Source organism: Nerophis ophidion, linkage group LG13 (assembly GCF_033978795.1).
Source record: "Nerophis ophidion isolate RoL-2023_Sa linkage group LG13, RoL_Noph_v1.0, whole genome shotgun sequence".
Classification (NCBI taxonomy): Eukaryota; Metazoa; Chordata; class Actinopteri; order Syngnathiformes; family Syngnathidae; genus Nerophis; species Nerophis ophidion.
The window spans coordinates 35,457,473-35,480,909 of NC_084623.1; the positions used below are offsets into that span (position 1 = coordinate 35,457,473).

The 23,437-nt window shown below is 38.3% G+C and overlaps 1 protein-coding gene across 1 annotated transcript in view; it reads left to right on the forward strand.

Annotated features, from left to right (window-relative positions):
• Positions 1–2,518: 2,518 nt before the first annotated feature.
• LOC133564490 (chloride channel protein 2-like) overlaps positions 2,519–23,437 on the forward strand; it is a 361,490-nt gene continuing 340,571 nt past the window's right edge. Inside the window, exon 1 of the mRNA XM_061918842.1 lies at positions 2,519–3,010. Within this exon, the coding sequence (XP_061774826.1) occupies positions 2,960–3,010 (51 nt within the window). The 5' untranslated portion in view covers positions 2,519–2,959. The remainder of the gene's footprint in view (positions 3,011–23,437) is intronic.

Here is a 23,437-nt window from a genome sequence, read left to right on the forward strand (position 1 = left end):
ACCATTCTGCATACATTCAATACATAGGATTTCAGCAGGATCTACAACAGTCTGCTGACATGCAAGCAGAGTAGTAGATTTAAAAAAAAAAAAAGCTTTTATACTTGTAAAGGACAATGTTTTATCAACTGATTGCAATAATGTAAATTTGTTTTAACTATTAAACAAACCAAAAATATGACATATTTTATCTTTGTGAAAATATTGGACACAGTGTGTTGTCAAGCTTATGAGATGCGATGCAAGTGTAAGCCACTGTGACACTATTTTTCTTTTTTTAAATTTTTATAAATGTCTAATGATAATGTCAATGAGGGAGTTTTAATCACTGCTATGCTGAAATGATAACTAATATTGATACTGTTGTTGATAATATTCATTTTTGTTTCACTACTTTTGGTTTCTTCTGTGTCGTGTTTTTGTCTTCTCAATTGCTCTGTTTGTTGCTGGGTCAGGTTTAGTTTTGGAAATGGATTGCATTGTTATGGTATTGTTGTGTAGTGGTTTGCTGGATTGATTAAAAAAAATATATATACAAAAAATAAATAAATGGATTTTTAAAAAATGAGAATCGATTCTGAATCGCACAACGTATTCGACTCGATTTTTTCCCCACACCCCTAATATATATATAAATATATAAATATAATATATATATATATATATATATATATATATATATATATATATATATATATATATATATATATATATATATATATATATATATATATATATATATATATATATATGGGCTTCACGGTGGCAGAAGGGTTAGTGCGTCTGCCTCACAATACGAAGTTCCTGCAGTCCTGGGTTCAAATCCAGGCTCGGGATCTTTCTGTGTGGAGTTTGCATGTTCGCCCCGTGAATGCGTGGGTTCCCTCCGGGTACTCCGGCTTCCTCCCACTTCCAAAGACATGCACCTGGGGATAGGTTGATTGGCAACACTAAATTGGCCCTAGTGTGTGAATGTGAGTGTGAATGTTGTCTATCTGTGTTGGACCTGCGATGAGGTGGCGACTTGTCCAGGGTGTACCCTGCCTTCCGCCCGATTGTAGCTGAGATAGGCGCCAGCGCCCCCCGCGACCCCGAAAGGGAATAAGCGGTAGGAAATGGATGGATGGATGGATGTTATGGAAAATAAATATAATCTACATACAAATCTCTGAGCCACAATCATAACATCTGAACAGGCAATTTCTGAGGTAACAGCAGAAACATTTTTTTTATCAGGGATCTTATGTTTAAAAAACCTATATCATAGGTAGTGGGCTGTTTTAGGGAATTTTTGATCAAATTATCCGTAGTAGCAATATTAATAATGTTGTGTTTATTCTGCGTAGTGCACTTAAGATAATTATGACCATATCTAGGAATTGATATGATGGGAATTTTCCGATTGTTTGCTTGGTGCATTGATAAACTGAACGCATCATATACATGGTACTATATTGTGATGTTATGAGCCAGGGAATAAAAGAACTACCCTACCCAGCATGCAACAGGAGTGACGAGCATGATGGCATCTTGTATGTTGTGATATGCACGCTCTGAAAGCAAATGTTAAGAACTCAGCCAATACGCCTCGTCTGCATTATTCATAAATAGACAGACAACACATATACTCCGCTGCTTCACAGGCCGCTGGATGTAGCCGACAAAGTATTCCCATGCTAGTTAGCCGGTCTAGCAAGCACGCGTCATTCAGTCCAAAACGGCCCGATCCATCCCCATCCAGAATTGTCTGGCGGTCGTAAGTGATCCCGGAGTGACCACGCTGTAAGCCAGCCATGAAATTTGCAGAACTGTCCGGTATTTTTGCCAAATGTTCCATCTTTACCAAGAGCCCCTCGACGCCGGGCGACGCCATCTTGTTAAGAAAAGGCGTTAACAAGATAAAAGCATGTAAACAACATACGCAAATGTGCGATAAAATAATTGTCGGCGTTAATAGATTGATGAGTTAACTCATAATTAACGCACTAATTTGCCCACCCCTAATATATATATATATATACTGTGATGAGATGGCGACTTGTCCAGGGTGTACTCCGCCTTCCGCCCGATTGTAGCTGAGATAGGCGTCAGCGCCCCCCGCGACCCCAAAAGGGAATAAGCGGTAGGAAATTGATGGATGGATGTACTGTATATATATATATATATATATATATATATATATATATATATATATATATATATACATATTTCTTGCACACTAATTGACTGAAAGAGCGCGCACTTGCTGCTGATGATGTCAAGTTATCAAGGGGAAAATTCATTTTTCGATAATATGATTTGCCTGAGCGGCTGGGAGAGTAAAATGGATTAGAAAGGACAGATGTTAAAAAATTCTAATTCAAAATAAAATAATGCAATTATTAAATTTTTTTAACTTGGGACTTCCCGCGGGCAAGATTTTGGACGCTGGCGGGCCATATCCGGGCCGCGGGCCGTAGTTTGGAGACCCCTGATCTAAAAATAATTATTTGGGAATGTCCGGCGGGCCAGATTGAAAAGCTCTTAATTTGCCCGGGTCTGGTGTAAAAAGTTTGGACACCCCTGATTTTGAACTTAAGAACAAGGCCCCTTCCTGGCAACCTGTCTTTGTCTTTATCGCGTGTTCCTAAAATATCAACATGTAAATAAATCAAAACAATAGAGAGGGGTGTTTGCGATAGGAGAAAACTTGAAGTAAGTCGCCAGATGGGGAGTGTCGAATCTACCTCTGAGGGCCGAAGTCCCGCCTCACAGTGTGACTTGAGGGTATAAAATGAAGGAACGTCACTACGCGGGAGGCATTCATCTTCAGTTGGAGTTCACCTAGGAATTCTGTCAAAGAGACACACGTCTGTCAATCACCATAACCACTGCCTGCACAGAGACTGATTCCTGTCGCACTCCTTCCGCCTCCAAGCTCCGAGTTTACCTTCAGTCGGGCGGCCACACGGAGCTCAGCATGGCCGCGGACGGCTCCGACCAGCGGGCGCTGCAGTATGAACAAACTCTGGTATGTTGGACTGCTGTCATTCTTGAACTTTGCTCGCCGCTCGCACACAAACGTCACGTACTATCCGCCGGTGAGGCACGCCGAACTTTTCCAAACACACCAACGATACTACCGAGTGTCATCAACATTTGAATAATGCTGGTTCAAGATGTTATATCAGTGGCGACACTGAAATATACTCTTCTTTCTATGCAATACGCCACGGTTCGACTGCTAGTGTGTTGGCGCTGTTTTCAATGAATGAACAACTCCGACGTACTGAAGACCAACTAACTGTATTCCGATCATTAAGGCAGTGGTTCTCAACCTTTTTTCAGTGATGTACCCCCTGTGAACAGTTTTTTTAATTCAAGTACCCCCTTATCAGAGCAAAGCATTTTTGGTTGAAAAAAAGAGATAAAGAGGTAAAATACAGCACTATGTCATCAGTTTCTGATTTATTAAATTGTATAACAGTGCAAAATATTGCTCATTTGTAGTGGTCTTTCTCGAAATATTTGGAAAAAAATATACATAAAAATAACTAAAAACTTGTTGAAAAATAAACAAGTGATTTAATTATAAATAAAGATTTCTACACATAGAAGTAATCATCAACTTAAAGGCCTACTGAAACCCACTACTACCCACCAAGCAGTCTGATAGTTTATATATCAATGATGAAATATTAACATTGCCAATACGGCCTTTTTAGTTTACTAAATTTTAATTTTAAATTTCCCTGGAGTTTCGTCTTGGAAACGTTGTGTAATGATGACGTGTACGCAAGACGTCACGCATTTTTAGGAAGTATGAGCTCTACGCACACACACAGCTAAATGTCGTCTGCTTTAACGGCATAATTAGACAGTATTTGGAGATCTGTGTTGCTGAATCTTTTGCAATTTGTTCAATTAATAATGGAGAAGTCACAGTAGAAAGATGGAGTTGGGAAGCTTTAGCTTTTAGCCACACAAACACAAAGTGATTCCTTGTTTAAAATTCCTGGAGGTGAAACTTTACTATGGATCAGAGCGCGGTCAAGAGAACATGGATCCCGACCACTGGTCAACCAGCAGGTTTCGGTGAGAATATTGTGGTTAAAAAGTCAGTTCTTACCGGAGATAAGCTGAGTTTGTGCCATCCATAGCTGCCGTCAACTCCCCTGACACACAGCGCGTCAAGACACCCGTGGAGACACCCTTCCGACTATCAGGTACTATTAAACTCACTAAAACACTAGCAACACAATAGAAAGATAAGGGATTTCCCAGAATTATCCTACTAAATGTGTCTTAAAACATCAAAATCCGTCCCAATGCAATCACGTTTATTTTTTTAACTTTTTTTTTTTTTTTTTCAGTAGTCCGTCGCTATCAATATCCTCAAACATGAATCTTTCATCCTAGCTCAAATTAACGGGGAAATTGTCGTTTTCTCGGCCCGAATAGCTGTTTTTGTTGGTGGCTCCCATTAAAAACAATGGGAATATGTGAGGAGCCATCAAACATGTGACGTCATCGTCTGAGACTTCCGGTAGAGGCAGGGCACTTCTCTTAGCACCTAAAGTTGCGAACTTTATCATGGATGTTCTCTACTAAATCCTTTCTCTACTAAATCTCATTTCAGTAGGCCTTTAAAGGCCTACTGAAATGTGACTTTCTTAATTAAACGTGGATAGCAGGTCCATTCTATGTGTCATACTTGATCATTTCGCGACATTGCCATATTTTTGCTGAAAGGATTTAGTAGAGAACATCCACGATAAAGTTCACAACTTTAGGTGCTAAGAGAAAAGCCTTGCCTCTACCGGAAGTCGCAGACGATGACGTCACATGTTTGAGGGCTCCTCACATATTCACATTGATTTTAATGGGAGACTCCAACAAAAAGTGCTATTCGGACCGAGAAAACGACAATTTCCCCATTAATTTGAGCGAGGATGAAAGATTTGTGTTTTAGGATATTGATAGCGACGGACTAGAGAAAAACAAAACAAAAAACGTGATTGCATTGGGATGGATTCCGATGTTTTTAGACACATTTACTAGGTTAATTCTGAAAAATCCCTTATCTTTCTATTGTGTTGCTAGTGTTTTAGTGAGTTAAATAGTACCTCATAGTCGGAAGGGTGTCTCCACGGGTGTCTTGAGGGAGTCGACGGCAGCTTCATGAACGGCACAAGCTCAGCTTTTCTCCGGTAAGAACTGACTTTTTAACCACAATTTTCTCACTGAAACCTGCTGGTTGACATGCGGTGGGGATCCATGTTCTCTTGACCGCGCTCTAATCCATCGTAAAGTTTCACCTGCAGGAATTTTAAACAAGGAATCACTGTGTGTTTGTGTGGCTAAAGGCTAAAGTTTCCCAACTCCATCTTTCTACTGTGACTTCTCCAATATTAATTGAACAAATAACTAAAGATTCAGCAACACGGATGTCCAAAAAACTGTATTATTATACTGTTAAAGCAGACAACATTTAGCTGTGTGTGTGCGTAGCGCTCATACTTCCTAAAAACCCGTGACGTCTTGCGTACACGTCATTACATAACGTTTCGAAGACGAAACTCCCGGGAAATTTAAAATTGTAATTTAGTAAACTAAAAAGGCCGTATTGGCATGTGTTGCAATGTTAATATTTCATCATTGATATATAAACTATCAGACTGCGTGGTGGGTAGTAGTGGGTTTCAGTAGGCCTTTAAAGTGCCCTCTTTGGGGATTGCAATAGAGAGCCATCTGGATTCATGAACTTAATTCTAAACATTTCTTCACAAAAAAAGAAATCTTTAACATCAATATTTATGGAAAATATCCACAAAAAAATTTAGCTGTCAATGTTGTAAGCATTTCACCAATCTCGCGCACTTTGCAAATTTGGACGCGATCTAACAGCAAAACAGTCTCCCAACACTGCGTAGATTGCATCAAGGCCTATTTATCCATGCGTGAGGGTTGGGAAACGAAGGTGTTTGGCGAGGGAAGTGTGGATTCAGGCCGGGTGGCCTATTTCAAGTTCCAGGTAACCCTACATTATTATATTTTATAAATAGTAAACCAAGTTGTGGTAGTAGTTTAGTTGTGGATGTACACTGTATAGTGATGAATCCAATAAACATTTGATTTGATTTGATTTGACATTAAATTTGCAAAGTGCGGTTGAGCATTTTGCAAATTGCACCCATTGGTATTGTGCTTACAGCATCAACACCGAATATTGCATTGTTGTATTTTTTTTTCACAGTTTATGAACTTACATTCATATTTTGTTGAAGTATTATTCAATAAATATGTTTATTAAGGATTTTTGAATTGTTGCTATTTCTAAAATATTTAAAAAAAAAATCTCACGAACCCCTGGCATACCTTCATGTACCCCCAGGGGTACACGTACCCCCATTTGAGAACCACTGCATTAAGGTTTGCAAGTCAACCTGTTGATATACTTTAAAATAATCACTTTCTCAACAATATCGCAATGCAGTGGTTTTGGCTAAACATCTGTATGTGTCACCTTCATTGTCTGTTGTGTTTTGACAAATCACACTTGTAAAATATCTCAGGAAACAAATAAGTTATTTTCACATTTTAATGTCTTGTAATTCATACACTTTTTTTGTTTTTTACATTTCAACATTTTAGTATTGCTTAGCATATAAAAAAACACATCATACAACAGAGGTGTCCAATGTGTGTCCCAGACGGCCATTTCTTACTGCAGCTCATTTTTTGTTTAGCAACAAAACCATTATTATATATTTTGCTAGATATTACAATAATTTGTTTAGTTGCCTGTAACCCAAAGCTTTGATGTCAATGTGTGAATCAGAAAACCATCAGATTTTTATTGACTTTCCAGTAATCTACAGTTGTGGTCAAATGTTTACATACACTTGTGAAGGACATCATGTCATGGCTGTCTTGACTTTCCGGTATTTTCTACAAATCTTATTTTTTTTGTGATAGAGTGATTGGAGCACATACTTGTATTTCACCAAAAAACATTCATGAAGTTTGGTTCTTTTTATGAATTTATTATGGGTCCACTGAAAATGTGACCAAATCTGCTGGGTCGAAAGAATACATCCAGCAAAATACATGATCAATTTTGGTGATGTAGAGAAGTTACAATCAAATCAAATTAGCTTCATGGCATGGCCTCTTAACTTCATGTGACTAGATTATGACTGAGGACACCTTCTGATTTCTCTAACTCCATTTAAATAGGGTTTATGAGATTAAGTTATTAGACTCGGTTACAAACGTGACAATGGTAAAGTCAAAGGAATTCAGCACAGATCTGAAAAAATAAATCATTGACTTGAACAAGTCAGCAAAGTCACTTGGAGCCATTTCAAAGCAGCTCAAGTTTCTCAAGAGCAACTGTGCAGACAATTGTAAGTATAAGGTGTATGGCACAGTTTTGTCACTGCCACGATCAGGAAGAAAACACAAGCTATCATCTGCTGCTGAGAGAAAGTTGGTCAGGATGATCAATGTTGTCCGTCTATCTGTGTTGGCCCTGCGATGAGGTGATGACTTGTCCAGGGTGTACACCGCCTTCCGCCCAATTGTAGCTGAGATAGGCGCCAGCGCCCCCCGCTACCCCAAAAGGGAATAAGCGGTAGAAAATGGATGGATGATCAAGAGTCAACTGAGAACTACGAAAAGCAGGTCTGCAAGGAATTGGATGCTGCTGGAACGCAGGTGTCAGTGTCCACAGTCAAGCATGTTTTACATCGCCATGGACTGAGAGGCTACCATGTAAGAAGGAAGGCCTTGCTCTAGAAGCGACACCTTAAGGATTGTCTAAAGTTTGCTGCTGATCACATGGACTAAAAAAAGACCTTCTATAGGAAAGTTCTGTTGTCAGATGAAACAAAGATTGAGGTGTTTGGCCACAATACCCAGCATTATGTTTGGAGGAGGAAAGATGAGTCCCAGGAACACCATTCCTACCGTCAATCATTGTGGTGGTAGATTTATGCTCTGGGCCTGTTTTGCTGCCACTGGAAATGGTGCTTTACAGAGAGTAAATGGGACAATGAAAAAGGAGAATTACCTCCAAATTCTTCAAGACAACCTAAAATCATCAGCCCGGAGGTTGGGTCTTGAGCGCAGTTTGGTGTTCCAACAGGACAATGACCCCAAACACACGTCAAAAGTGGTAAAGGAATGGCTAAATCAGTCTAGAATTAAGGTTTTAGAATGGCCTTCCCAAAGTCCTGACTTAAAGCCCATTGAGAACATGTGGACAATGCTGAAGAAACAAGTCCATGTCAGAAAACTAACAAATTGATCTGATCTGCACCAATTTGGTCAAGAAGAGCGGTCAAAAATTCAACCAGAAGCTAGCCAGAAGCTTGTAGATGGCTACCAAAAGCACCTTATTGCAGTGAATTCTGCCAAGGGACATGTAACCAAATATTAACATTGCTGTATGTATACTTTTGACCCAGCAGATTTGGTCACATTTTCTGTAGACCCATAATAAATTCCCTAGAAGAACCACACTTGATTAATGTTTTTTGTGACAAACACATATGTGCTCCAATCACTCTACTACAAAAAAAAAATAAAAGTTGTAGAAATTATTGGAAACTCAAGACAGCCATGACATTATGTTCTTTACAGGTGTATGTAAAACCTTTGACCACAACTCTATATGCAATTGAATATGAAACATTTTAAAGAGGGTCACATTGAAAAGAGAAAAAGTTGAAATATTGGATGTTCGAACAAGATCCATCCATCCATCCATTTTCTACCGCTTATTCCCTTTCGGGGTCGCAGGGGGCGCTGGCGCCTATCTCAGCTACAATCGGGCGGAAGGCGGGGTACACCCTGGACAAGATATTTCAGCCTATATTGGCCTGCACTGTCATGCACAGGTGTCAAACTCTTTAGCATCTGTCATCTCCAAAAGTATCAAAGTGGCCCTTGCATCCTTGAATTTTTCTGTTAACCGCCCTCGGTGGAAAACGTTCGGACACTTCCGTCATACATAATTGTTTGCAGCATTGTTTCATCTGCTTAAATTTTAATTAAATGGGACGCATTGCTGTTAGATGTTCAGTTTGTATCAGCATTTGCAGCAGGACAAATGTTATTGGGAGGAAAGGAAAACCTTTTCAATGTGTTTTGTTTTACAAATGTACTTGAAAGTGTAGTAATCAGTCTGGCTTGTCTCTCGTTATGAATAGAAATATCTTTATGGATGTACAATTCACAGCTAAGATGTATTAGTTACCTGCCGTATACAGTAGATTGGAGTGCTAGAATGTGCACTTATCATAGAGGTTACTGTCTCATTTCATGTTTGCTTTTGCAATGGTCTGCATATTTCTGCTTCCTATACATTTAGTGACATCAGTATTGAGAAAGTTATGCTCTGAGTTGTAAATTATTACTGATTATATTTACTTTGCTGGACTGTGATATAATTTTAATTTACCTATTGATCATGCTACCTTTTATGTACCTCTTCAAGAGCCCCCATTCTTACGAATTAGGGGTTTGTTTCTCAGAATGATAGCAGGTGTAGATTGAGTCTGTATACTGTCACTGCTGTGTGAGCTTGAATGTAAATGTTTTTTTTCCTGATAAAACCATTGTCAATTTCTAAGAATCCTCTATTTGAAGAGACTAGTTTTGTAGGCCAACTATAGGCCCATTCAGCAGTAAGAGGCCAAGCCTTTAAACAACAAAGACAAAGCACTCTGACATGTCTCTGGGCCTCTGTTTCCCTTTCTTGATCAACCTTCTTTGTAATACACACACACACACACACATCCCACTCCATGCCATTTAATCTGAGTGTGTGTGTGTCTGAGAGATTACACAACGGGCTACCCGCTGATTCAGCACTGGACGCTCGGTCACTGTGGTGGGGTCTCATGCTCCAAACAGAGTAATGTTCTTTAAGCAGCTTTCTCAACCAAAAATGTCCCCCTTTGCCTCCTTCTTTGTTTATTATCCAATCACCCTGCTGATAATTTGTGGATAAACAAAGCATCTATATCGAAACAAATAACTCCACTGCCAGAACAGCGTTGGATAAATGGTCTGTGGCCCTGTTGGTTGTAGTAACATTGTGTCTTTGTGTGAGACTGGCACTCGTGTGGGTTTGTTATGGGCAGCTGATGCTCAAAGAGCCCACTGTAGTTTGACTGTGAGAGCCTGTAAAGCTCGCTACAGAAATGCAGAGCCCGCAGAGTTGTTTCAGACGGAAGCAACAGTTTGTGTATCGGTGTTAATTTATTGTATCTTGTCAAAAGACAGCACTATGGAAATGACACTAGGATATAATTTACCATAGTAAGTGTACAGCAGTATAGATTTACTGTCATAACACATAGCTGGCACTTCGGTCCAAACGGTGGCCAAAGTGTCAATATTTTGAGTGAGCTCTATTACCATTTGGTCCTCTTGGGCACGGTATTCATCAGAGCTGCACAGATGGTCCCTAGAATCTTATTCCATTCTTGATGACATCATGATGCTGATGGATCTTAAGACACTTTGCACCCCTCCACCTTGTGCTGGAGGATGTTTCACATATGCTTCATTAGGTTTAATTCTCTGGAGACATAGTTGGCCACTCCACCTACAACTTCAACTTCAACTTGTTTACTAGTCAGGTAGTGTCAACGTGGGTTTGTGTTTGTTGTAACAGCCATGCAGTCAGTGGTAATTTTGACAGTAGCTTTTAATTTGGTTTTAAAGTTTTTTTTTACTAAAATGTATTTTAGTTTTATTCATACTGTGACCGTTTCAATCAGGGTTTTATGCTTCTTATTCTGATAATGATCATTCATAAGTGAAATCGGCCCATTCCGGTGTGTATTAACTGACTTTTAGTCACAATTATAATTAGGGGAAAAAAAAAACACATGACGCCAGTGTATTAAGAGAATATTTAAGCTATTTGTTATTAAATATAGCCAATAACCAAACAAAAACTATCACCTATTACTTATTTTAATAATTTGTTTTTTGCCCTCAGTCCTCCTGTGTTCAGACTATGTCCCTTAATCTGTAAACATGATATCGATTTAATCATGCTCGCATTGATTATATTCTGACACCACCCCCCTGGTATTGACACTACTGATATACGGATCGAACCATCCTCCTGCTTTGCTACTAGTTCAGTAGCAGTTCGACTCTCGATTAATAAGTTAGACTATTATTAATCTACTTTTTATTGTATTTTTCATACCTGATTATTTTCTGCTGTAACAAGTTTCTATCTCGACTTTTGTAAGTTTATTACGATTTTTTCTTTGTTATTTCATGATAACTTAGCGGATAGTTTAGTGACTATCATGCTTTTAACCTGCCTGCTCTTACTTGGTGTGTGACATGTTCTGCCTCCTCCAATGACAATCGCACTTGCAAGAAATGTAGTTTGTTAGCCCCTATGGAGGTAGTTAGCTGCTAGTCGCGTATGTCAACAGTGGGATCAAAGATAAAGTATCAGCCATAAGGGTTGTGCTTTTGTGATCAGAGATGAAAGTCACATATTTTTTCAGAAAATGGTCCGAAATTGATTGGTGCATCTAATTTAAAATTAAATCACTTAAATTAGGTTTGTTTTTGTCTATTAAATTATTGGTTTGGAGGAATATTGGAGAATCCAGTGTCAAACTGTGGTTTGTCAATGAAGTAGGGAGAGCAGAGGAGCAGTGCTTGTCCGTTAGGTCTCTAGCTCCCCCCCAAAACAAAAATTCTCCCAATGTTGCCTTAGGCTGCTTCTACACTAAGCCGGCTGGGGTTATACAGGTAATAGCCCACCTAACTTTATCCATGTCCACACACACACAATGCCATCGTTTAAGACCCCCTTCCCCCTCCGTCCGCCGGCACAGCGCGACCTAGTACGCATGCGCGGGAAATGGCAGATGCGCATATAAATTACGTCATAGTCACCTCTGACCTGGAAGTGTATCCTTACCCTGTGTTTCAATGTAGCCTATTGGGGCTACATTGAAACCGGCATAGCTCGGTTGATAGAGTGGCCGTGCCAGCAACTTGAGGGTTGCAGGTTCGATTCCCGCTTGTGCCATCCTAGTTACTGTCGTTGTGTCCTTGGGCAAGACACTTTACCCACCTGCTCCCAGTGCCACCCACACTGGTTTAAATGTAACTTAGATATTGGGTGTCACTATGTAAAGCGCTTTGAGTCACTTGAGAAAAGTGCTATATAAATATACTTCACTTCACTCACTATTGCCACATTTTTTTTTTTTACCCTTAAACCTTGCTTGCTTCACCATCAGTAGCTGTTAGACTAGCCCTATTGTAGTGAATCACACCTGAGCCATCATACATAAATCATAACTCTAATGGTTAGGTGAAAGTAATCAATGTGATAAAGAACATTTTACAACAATCAATCTAGGGATGTAGATATCTGGTCAGGACATTCCTCACTCTTATCTTCACCTTCATTGTCCATTCTTGTAATCTTGCCTGAGCTTGAAGGCTAAAATTGGCTGTCGTACTTGATGGCCGCAACTAGTTTCTAGCTCCACAATAGTTATGGAGTACAAAACTAAATGTTGAGTAATCGCTCGACACACATCGCGAACAATAACTGATACAGTCTGCTTTGCCGGTCCAAATGCATTGGCCTTTTTCCGTAGTCTTCCCTTGTCGGCCAGGTAATACAAAGCACACATTACATTTTTTTTCAACATCCACGGGAGCCCGCAATCTCGTTGTTTAACCTTCGACAAATGGACAAAGTTTTTCGCTAAAGAGAATCACAGTTTACCTGGACATTCGAAAGTTCTCTTGCCGTTCCTCCATCGCAACACACTCGTTGACAAACCTATCCCACGAAGCTGCCGTTCTTCCAGGCCTTATCCAAACCGTTGCTCAACATTACTGTGTTGCTGTCTGAGATGTGTTTTATCCGAAATAGCTGCAATCGCCCGTTTCCTTCTCTTAAGGTTCATGTGTGATTTCCACAAGCGCCTATATATGTAGAAGGAAAATTACGGGCATGACTCGCCTTCTTCATCTTTCTAGTGGTTACCTGCTAGTTACGAAACTGGTTGTTAAGAAGCTGGCTGCGGTGGGTTCTTTTTGATGTCACTTCCTGTGCAGGGCACGGACTTTCTGACGTCACTTTCTCTCCGAACTCTGTTTATAAACGATCGATAAGGCCGCACAGAGCTAATAGCTCTAGCTAGATTCTTGGCATAAATTAAAAGGTTCCAGTCTATTCTTTAAACACGTTTCCATTTTACAATGGCTGTAAATCATATTCCTTTGCTAATCATTGATATATTATATATAAATGTTCAGCACAATCCCATTCAAGGTCAGACAAAGATTACAGGGAGAGAGAACAGGACCGCTGACTGGTCTGCCGGCTTCCGGCGTGCGTAACAGAAAAAGTTGAGATACAGGTGAAAAAGGGTGGGGAATGGGAGAAAAAAAGAAGATAAAATAATAAAAATTGGTCTAAGTCTGGGCCCTGGAGAGGGGATCCAGACTGAGGCCAAGGTAAAAAAAAAACAACAGCAACTCCTAGCTGTAGTACACATCCCTCTCACATGTGTGTAAGAGGGAAACATCAAAGAACACAAAGGACATTAAAGCAACGGATATAAGCAGCCACTTCTACATACAGCTATGAATAAAAACTAAAAGAAAAATATACACTGTGGTGGCCTAAACTTACTATCAGGATTTTGGGGGTGAACAACTGAATGCAGTTCATTCCACTATGGAACAAACGCACCCTGGTGCCGACACCAATATAGACTGAATAATTTTCCAGGCTGTTTGGAGGTTACTGATGAGGAAAGCAAATACGCATGCACATGGCGATACCTCAACTCATGAGCTTTATTAGTTCTGTGTCCGAGTTTGTAACTCAAAACACTTGCTTTTCAAACCAACGTTGCGATTGAAATTAATTTAAATCTATTTAATCCATGCCTGGCCTCACCAAAACACCACAATTTTGTTAGATGCCTTTTAAAAAGAAAAACAAAACTTTTAGATGATAAATATTGTATAAAACAAAACTATAGAAAGAACTATAAACAATTACAGTAGTTTTATGATGTAACGTGATAATAATGTGCAGCATTCACCTGGCGAGCAAACTTCTACTTATAACTTACCATCAGCAGCCTTATTGATATTTGATATATTTTAATGGATTAATGATCGCTGTTTAGATAATGCAATGTCAGTCAACGGTCCCAAGGACAACAGTTCTGTCCTTGGGAAAGACACTTTACCCACCTGCCCCCAGTACCACCCGGACTGGTTTAAATGTAGCTTGAAGATGTAGATCATGGCTTACACTATTTAAAGCTTTTAAGTCCCAAGAGGAAAAGTGTAATATAAATTTACTTCACTTCACAAAAGCTGGCTCTTATTTCAGTTTGGTGCTGACTAGCAGTGCTATGCGCCAACTGCGTCGCCAAGTCTGCAACACTGTTCCAAAGTTATGTCGATCCCTATCTACAAGCTATTGCTAGCGGGTAAAACCGTAGGTTTTGAGGCGTATCTTATCGGGTTCATTCTGACTATCCCTTTTGCAACTAGTGTTAAGGCAACCAGTGGTGAGGAGACTCAACACAATTTTTTGTTTGGAACTTTAAGCATATCAATAAGCCAAGAGACTTATAAGTTGCAATACTTGTACGTCAAGATAGGACAACTTCATATCACAGTTATTGTGACCAAAATGATCCCAGTGATCATTATTATCACAGTATTGTTGAATTTTTGGTTTGCACAATTAATACATTTTGCATCATAATTCAATTAATTCTGACTGTGTTAAAACTAAGAAGGGTTAAAGCTATATCCTCCTATCATGGCTTGTGCCTCCAAGCCAGGCTTTTCATTGCTTCCATGGCAGTGATTCTCAAACTGTGGTATGTTTACCACCAGTTGTACGCAGGCTCCATCTAGTGGTACGCCAAATAATCACTTAATTAAATATTCAAACACTGTGTTACTGTTCAAATTTTGTTATAGTGGCCAAAAGTATTAAGCCTACTTGTTAAATAAAACCTCTGTCTTGTTCTTTAATGAATATTTAGGCCAACACTACTGTATTTTAATGTGGGTCATTATGGCGGTACTTGAAGCGCCAAGTGTATTCTGAGGTGGTACTTGTGGTGGCAAAAACATTTTTGAGGACCACTGGTCTATGGCACTCCACACACACGACTCACACACATGTTAATTTTTCCCATTTATCAATGTATTTGTTCTTGCAAACAAATTAACAAATGCAGATATGACACTTCAATGTTTGCCGTCACTCAAACAAATGATAATGAAGTGTGACAAATAGATTGTAAATATGCTCCACAACACCTCATACACACCTGCTTTGCTAGAGAAGACGCAGAAGAGTTCTGTGGTGCCTATTTTGTGACTTTAACGTTATATTTAACGAGGTGAGGTATGCATTTAAAGTGAAAGAGAAAAGAGTATCTTACGTTGTGCATAAACTCTGTGATAAAATACAAGCAGGCCACAAAAGCAGGAGCGATCTGTGCGGTTGAAACAAGGACACTGGGAATAATATTTTATCTTTCCCATTGTTTGGAGTTTTTGTTAATTCAATACATGCTGTCCAACAAATAATTTTATGTTACCCAAGATAAACCATTAGCTACAATCAGTCCTGATCAACGATGACAAGTTAATAGGTTTTGGTTTTGTCAAGTTAAGACATTCTATATTACCACAATTTACAATATTTAGGTGACTGTATGTATATTTTAAGGCCTCTGTCTATTTCTGACCTTGTGTAAATAATAGTTCTGGTTTTTAAACATGTGAAAATACATTCAGACTAGGGTTGGGAATTAAGACCTAAAATGTATTTTTCATTGCTATATATTTTATTAATCAACACAAAACATTAAAATGCATTTGTTTCCAAGTGGAATGGAAGATGTTAATAATAACGAGCATTGTGCTTGTTTAAGTATGGGTTTTGGCCAACTGTCTTAATTTGTCTTGAGTAAAGTTATCTTTCTTTAAAAAAAAGTTTTTTACTGTTGACATTGCTTTGATAATTGTATTATGGTATTCATAGCAGGTGACTTCCTAGGGTGGATATTTTTTTAAACTTTTCCTGTTGTTACTCTCTCATACCTTTTTTTTGGTTTTGTCTTCTTCATGTATTTGTTTTAGGACTGAAGGTCAACCAACCCTTCATCACACATTTTAAGTGTGTGCAGAATAATATTTGCTCATAGTTAGTTTTGAATATGTTGGCTCTTTTGTGCAGATAAGCATCAAACACTTTCAGTGTCCTTTGCCTTAGGTGTTGTTTGCCAAAATGATTATTTACCCCCAGCACTTGTAGTGTGAATAGATCACAAACTTCAATCACAATTGTTTGCCAGGAAAATAAAACATTTGCAAACTTTTGTAATTTGACTTATTAATGGCTAACAGAACACATGTATGTAAGGAAATAAGGGCGGAATTGATCACTCATTGATCACACAGGCTGGGTTGTGCTGATGATTAATCATTAAAAGATGGCGCGGGGGAAGTACTGAGTAAAATCAACGGCTTAATAAATTAACATGTTAGGTTTTTTTGTTTTGATAGTATTTAGAATAATAACAGACTTTCAATCTGAAGCCATGTTATATTACACATGATTATTCATATACTATGTTACTCCTAATCATCATCACTCAGTCAAAGGAATGAAGCAAAAACATGTCTTAAAGTTAAATTTAAAAACAGAAAAAATAATGACAAAATCATGCACAATACATGCACCACTTATAGATGTAAAATATTAATAAAGCAGCCATGATTAGCAACAGTAAGTAGTGTAACATATGACATATTAATCTGACATTGTCCAGTTTAGCAAACTGTTGTCAAGTTAATGGAGAACTTCATTTCTAAAAGTTTTTGGGGGGAAATGTGGATTAGTAAATAGGGTTGCCAACTTGGAAAATGGAATCTTGTATTTAGAAACACATCCGGTTTTGAGCCTAAAAGATGCACACTTCGTCACGTCTGAATCAAAAATAGTTTGTAAAGTGTCAATGCAATTGATAAACCACTGGGCATTCTATATACGATTTTTAAGGCACACTTATTAGTATCACTCTTCTGCTGTGTCACCAATGAATTTTCACATTCTCCTCTTTATGTCTTGTGTAACTCTTACACACTTCTGCCTTTTGTGGCAGAGGCCTGGGGTTCAATCTCTGGCCAGGGTTTCGTCACAAAGCGCATTTGTTGTAAACATTTAAATAAACCACTATGCTGTTGTTGCACCGTGGCGAACTCTAATGGGGGAAAAAAAGCTGAGAGATAGTAATTTTAGGTTATGTGATAGCCGACGTCTAGTTAGTCAGTCAGTCAGTTAGCAACATAACCCAAAAAGTTATGTCTGGATTTCAATGAGACGTTCAGAAAATTAACAAGTGATTCGATTTTGGGGTAATCCAAATTAGTGATGTCAATTATATTTATATAGCGCTTTTCTTTCGTGACTCAAAGCACTTTTACATAGTAAAACCCAACATATAAGTTACATTGAAACCAGTGTGGGTGGCACTGGTAGCTGGTGGGTAAAGTGTCTTGCCCAAGGACACAACGGCAGTGTCTAGGATGGCAGAAGCGGTGATCGAACCTGGAACCCTCAAGTTTCTGGCATGGCCGCTTTACCAACCAAGCTATACCGCCCCTATTACTGTTACCTTGTTCGATCCAGATAACCATCACCATGTTCTATAGCCATCTTGGGCAGTGTTGCACAAGTCCACTTGTGGTTAGGGATTTTGGCCTTGTTTTTATTTTGTTGTCTTAAGTTGCTAGCAAATTTTTGGCATTTTTTGGGGGTTTTTGTTTGACCTAATGGTTCTTTATTTATATCCCCACAATACAGCAAGACATAATTTTCCTGGTTATTGCACCCCCGTTCGACTTGACACACCCCAAACATAGTGACGCAAGCGCAGCTACGCCCAAGGTCCGAGTGAATAATGCCTTGTTCACACTGCTGGTCCATTCCTTTTTTTTTTTGCCCATATGTGATTTTATAATGTCAATGTCATCAGTGAATTTTTTTCAGATCCGACCCAGGCCTCTTTTGTTTGTAGCTATCAATTAATTTGTATCCGGTGTGACTGCAGTCTAAACAATCGGTGACAATCGTCATTGTCCAATATTTCATTGTGGTGATTAGTTATTGCTGCGCAAATCAATTCTAACGTTGACAAGCAATTTCCTAATACACTGTTAACTACTTCCGATATCGCTGCATTAATTTGCTTATCTCCCTTTTTATTTGAGGTCAATTTTACCTCATGGCCTGTGGTATTTTTTAGTTTAATTAACAGGGACAGATGCAAATCAACACAAGAACTAAAAACGGAGCATTCCAATGTGTACATCATGGTGCTTTTAGCATTAACTATAATTTGCCTTTTTGGTCTGTGAATGGTCAAATGGTGAAAATGTGGAACAGCCATCCGTAGATTGCCAAAGTTATACCGAGCAGTTCAAATCCTCCAGGAGAAGTTGTGACATAGCAGAAGTCTACTTTGTTTTTTGTTCTTAGTTGGCGTCATGCTGTTTTTGTTTCTCTGGACAGCGCTACTGCTGTCCGCAGCCAGTAATGCACTCCATTTAGCTTGCTATATATTTTTGTACTGTAAGGTGCACTTATAATGGTTTCATTTTCTCAATCGACAGTGCTCCTTATAACTTGGTTCGCCTAATGTATGTATTAATTCTGGTTGGGCTTACCGACCTCGAAGCAATTTTATTTGGTACATCGTATAATAAATGTGACCAGTAGATTGCATTCACACACAAAATATACACGTGAACTGCACGTTTTGACGCCTGTTCAATAACTGACATTAGCAAGTACCAGTAAGTAAGCAAGCAAGACCAAAACATTGTTTCATTGAGAATATAGGACACTACATAAGGTGTTCAGAAATCTGTCAAAACGTTTAAATACAATTTTCGGCAAGCTACAAAGCCACACCTCTTGATGGAACGCAAGGCGTTAAGACTAAGGTAGTCAGGCATACTGTGCTTCAACATACAGGTATTATTATGGTGTATTAATAAAGGACTCCAAAGGGGCACCTTTTCGGAGACATTATCTGGCGCTTTGTTTTGCAATATTAAGCAACATCAACTTTTCTTACCAATTGGTTCCTCCTATTGTATATTTGGGATCTGCGTGAGTCCCAAAAATTTGCTAGCGTCCGTCATTGTATAATGTCCGCGCTGTAGTCAATAAGATCCTTTTTTTTCTCTATCCTCTTTCATCCTCCGCTGGTTCCATTTCTATTATAAAGTAGTGTACAGTTCTAATTTATATCTGTCAGTAGACTCTCTATTGAATTGCTAAAAACAACCGGTGCAACAAAGATGACGGAGAGAAGATGCTATGGAAGGGAAGCCACGTACATAAGATATGCCGCATTCTGAATGGAGGGTCAGAAAGCTGCTTGAAGATAGTCTGTAAAACATAATCCATGCGACAATTTGACCAAAACACCGCCAATACATATTATGTTGACCAAAAGGAAGTGTTTTAAATGTAGGGAAAAAAAAAACATTATATGACCCCTTTTAATGATATTCCTTTTGTATGACAATAGACCTGCTCATCGGCAGTGCACCTTATAATCCGGTACGCCCTATGGTCTGTAAAATACATAGTTTTCTTTTAAGTTGATCAACAAACAATTCCACACAATGAAAGTAGTTCTTGGTGAATTAGATATTAGGCCACTGTACCCATACCTGTATTAAAAATGAAGGAAAACTCCTGGTTTTATCAAGTTATTTTTGCATAAACCTAGCCTAAACAACTTTACAACATTAGATAGATAGTACTTGAATGAATCAATAAAGTACTATCTATCTATCTGATGTTTTAAAGTTGTTTTTCTCGGCTCTCGATCTGTTGTGTTTCTGTTCTCTTTGCCGTCATAAGAGAATTAATAGTAAACAATCAGTTTTTGTCTTGCCTTGGATGTTTGAGCATGTGTCTGAATCTTATCAGATATGGCCAAGTCACCTTGAAGTGTCTTGTGTTTGTGTTAAAAAACAGCAAATTCTAAGTTTGCACATCAAAAGCTGTTTATGTTCTAGTTTTTGTTGTTTTGTTTTAACTTGGAGCTGATTTTTATCAAACTTATTATATTTCTTGTATATAATAATCATGTTTGGATATGAATAATATATAATGAAAATGCTGGACCGTTTTGTTTTTATACTGGCTTTTCTTTTTTAAATTGCCCCTTTTTGTGTTCTCTGTTTGATGTTGGTTGTGGTTCAGTCAAAGTTAAATTGGTACAGTGCCAGCTTTCGACCAATTAAATATTTATCTGACTTTATAGTGAGGACAGTTTTTTGTTTGTGTAATTTGCATTTGGGTCTCTTCTGAGCTTACATATTTAGGCTGTTAACATGACCATTACATTAGGGGAAGTGAATTGATTAAAGTGGACCCTGACTAAAACAAGTAGAAAAACTTATTCGAGTGTTACCATTTAGTGGTCAATTGTATGGAATATGTACTGGACTGTGCAATCTACTAATAAAAGTATCAATCAAAAAAGTGAATTATATTTATATAGCGCTTTTCTCTAGTGACTCAAAGCGCTTTACATAGTGAAACCCAATATCGAAGTTACATTTAAACCAGTGTGGGTGGCACTGGGAGCAGGTGGGTAAAGTGCCTTGCCCAAAGACACAACGGCAGTGACTAGGATGGCGGAAGCGGGAATCGAACCTGCAACCCTCAAGTTGCTGGCACGGCCACTCTACCAACCGAGCTATGCCGCATTAGATAACCTGGAGTACCCTGAATACCTTTACATACACTTTAGAAATCATTTAAAAATAATCCTGGTTTAAGTGGTTCCTGTCTATTGTTAGATTTTTGTCACATTACGCACATCTTGTACTTATTGGCAAATTGCATTTAAGTGAGTTGGGTTTCAACGATGTCACCCAGACAGATTATTTTGTAACAGGACAGCTTTTGTACTTTTGTTTTTAATTTTTTTCTTAATAGTTTTTTTATTTAAATTTTTTTAATCGACCGTAGTGTCATCACGCTGCTTTTTTTCATGGTCAACATTGTATGTAGATGTTTGTCATAAAAATGGGATGTGCTGTTTCCATTGAATGTTTTGAGGAAATCATTTATAGTGTAGTTGTTTTTAATAGACTGTCTGTGTTAATTTTACACACATAGGAAAGTCTTATCACATTCTGATTAGTCACCCAAAACACCCCAGTGTTCTCCAGTGAAATGTACATTACTCACAAGCCGAAAGTTTCGGCCTTTTTTCTTTGTAAATAGGGATACTTTGGAAAACAGTATTTTGTTGACATTTTAAATACAAATACAGTAGATTATACAAATGGCACCTGGTGGCCCGTGGGCTGTACACAGCCCTTGCCTAAGATTAATCCGGCCCTCAAATATATTTCCAATTTAAAAAAAAATAAATAAATAAACAACCTGGTGTCACAAGGAGACAAATCTGTAATTGCTGTGATTGGTTGGCTTGGGAATGCGCGATATGGCCCAAAACCTGTATCCCATTTATGTTGCAATATATTTTTTTCAGGGGTGAAACAATTAATACACTACATTGATCTATTGATTTATATTCCAAAGGTTCAACATCGATTTGTTCTCGGCAAGTTGGGCCGGAATGTATACAGTATATCGATCAAACATTGTTTTTAAAGGCAATCAATCGACTATATCAATAATACAAAAAATAAAACATTGGATTTAAGTACGGCAGACTTCATATTAGGGTTGGGCGATATATTGAATATGCTCGATATATCACGGGTTTGTCTCCGAGCGATATAGAAAATGACTATATTCGTGTATAGATTCTCACGCAGTTGCTTTTAGCTGCGGGCATTACGCTACAGGTGTTTCTCACTCTTTCTTGTCTCCTTCTCACAGAGACATAAAACAAGCGCACTTTCTTACATGCATCACATTCTGTTGCGCGTGCAACCTCATACACCCTCGCCGAGCACAGAGGTAGAGAAATAGGTAATGTTAGCTGTGCTGCTAGCGGTGCGGTGCGAGTGGTAACACAAGAGAAAGAAGGTGCCAATCTGGTAACAAAAGAAGGAAGAATCAATTCCCAAGAAAAACAGCACAAAGTCCATCGTCTGGCTGTGGTTTGGCTTCAAGCGGGAAGATGTTGATCAGAGTACCGTAATATATCAAGTATGTGGCAAAAATGTTGCAACAAAAAGTAGCAGCACTGCTAATTTGCAGCATCTTTTGAGAATTCACTAGCTACAGAATGAGGAGTGCTTGAAACCACGGATGTCAACATCTCCGTTCAGTGACACACGCACAAAATGCCGAAGCAACCATTTCCAGATCAACACCATATGAAAAAAATTGTCAACAGAAAGAGATAATGTCTGCAGTAACCTAACTTAGCGAAGGACATGCACTATTTGATTTCCTATTATACAGCTCATTTTTATTTGACAGTTATTGAAATATCTTGTGTGACATCATGCACAAAAGTGTACTTTATTTGTTTTAAAATATTGTAGAGGCGTTCTGCACAAAAAGTACACTTTAATTTAGTGTTGTTTTGATATGTCATCTTAGTGACATCATGCACAAAAGATACCATAGAGCGAAAATCCCAACTCCTCAGTAATGTGACACAGGAGGAAATAGTTACAATCGTGAAAAAATGTAAATCTAAGACCTCAACTGATTGTAAAGGAATTGATATGGAAACGATAAAAAAGGTTATTGAAGAGATCTCAGGACCATTAATGTATATTAGTAACCTATCATTTCAAACGGGTACATTTCCAAACAAAATTAAAATAGCTAAAGTTGCACCAATTTATAAGACTGGAGACAAACATCTATTTACAAATTATAGACCTGTTTCTTTACTTCCACAATTTTCTAAAATCATTGAAAAACTGTTCAATAACTGATAAGAGAGTTTCCTAAATAAAAATAGAATACTCGAAGAGAACCAATATGGATACAGAGCTAATATTTCAACTTCAATGGCTTTAATTGAAATTACCAATGCAGTAGAGAGTAAAACATGTGGCAAGAAGCCTACAACTTTTGGTTGTGTTTTCCGCTCCATTTGCTGAATGGCGATATATGATATATATATCTCTGTTTTCCTTAAGGTAAAAACAAAACAGTCCTAGTTACTTGAGATACTAAAATAATGACTTACAAAGTCAAATTTATGACTTACTGCAAGTAAGCGTTTGCAATAAGCGTTTGAAAAAAAGAGTTAAAAGTGGGGCCACATGCCGACATACGCTCAACTTATCATGCTTAATTTATTACAGCATTTGGGAAGCCAGTAGTTGATTTTTATAATGTAAATGTATTTGTAACGACATGTGATAGCAGGGACCCTGT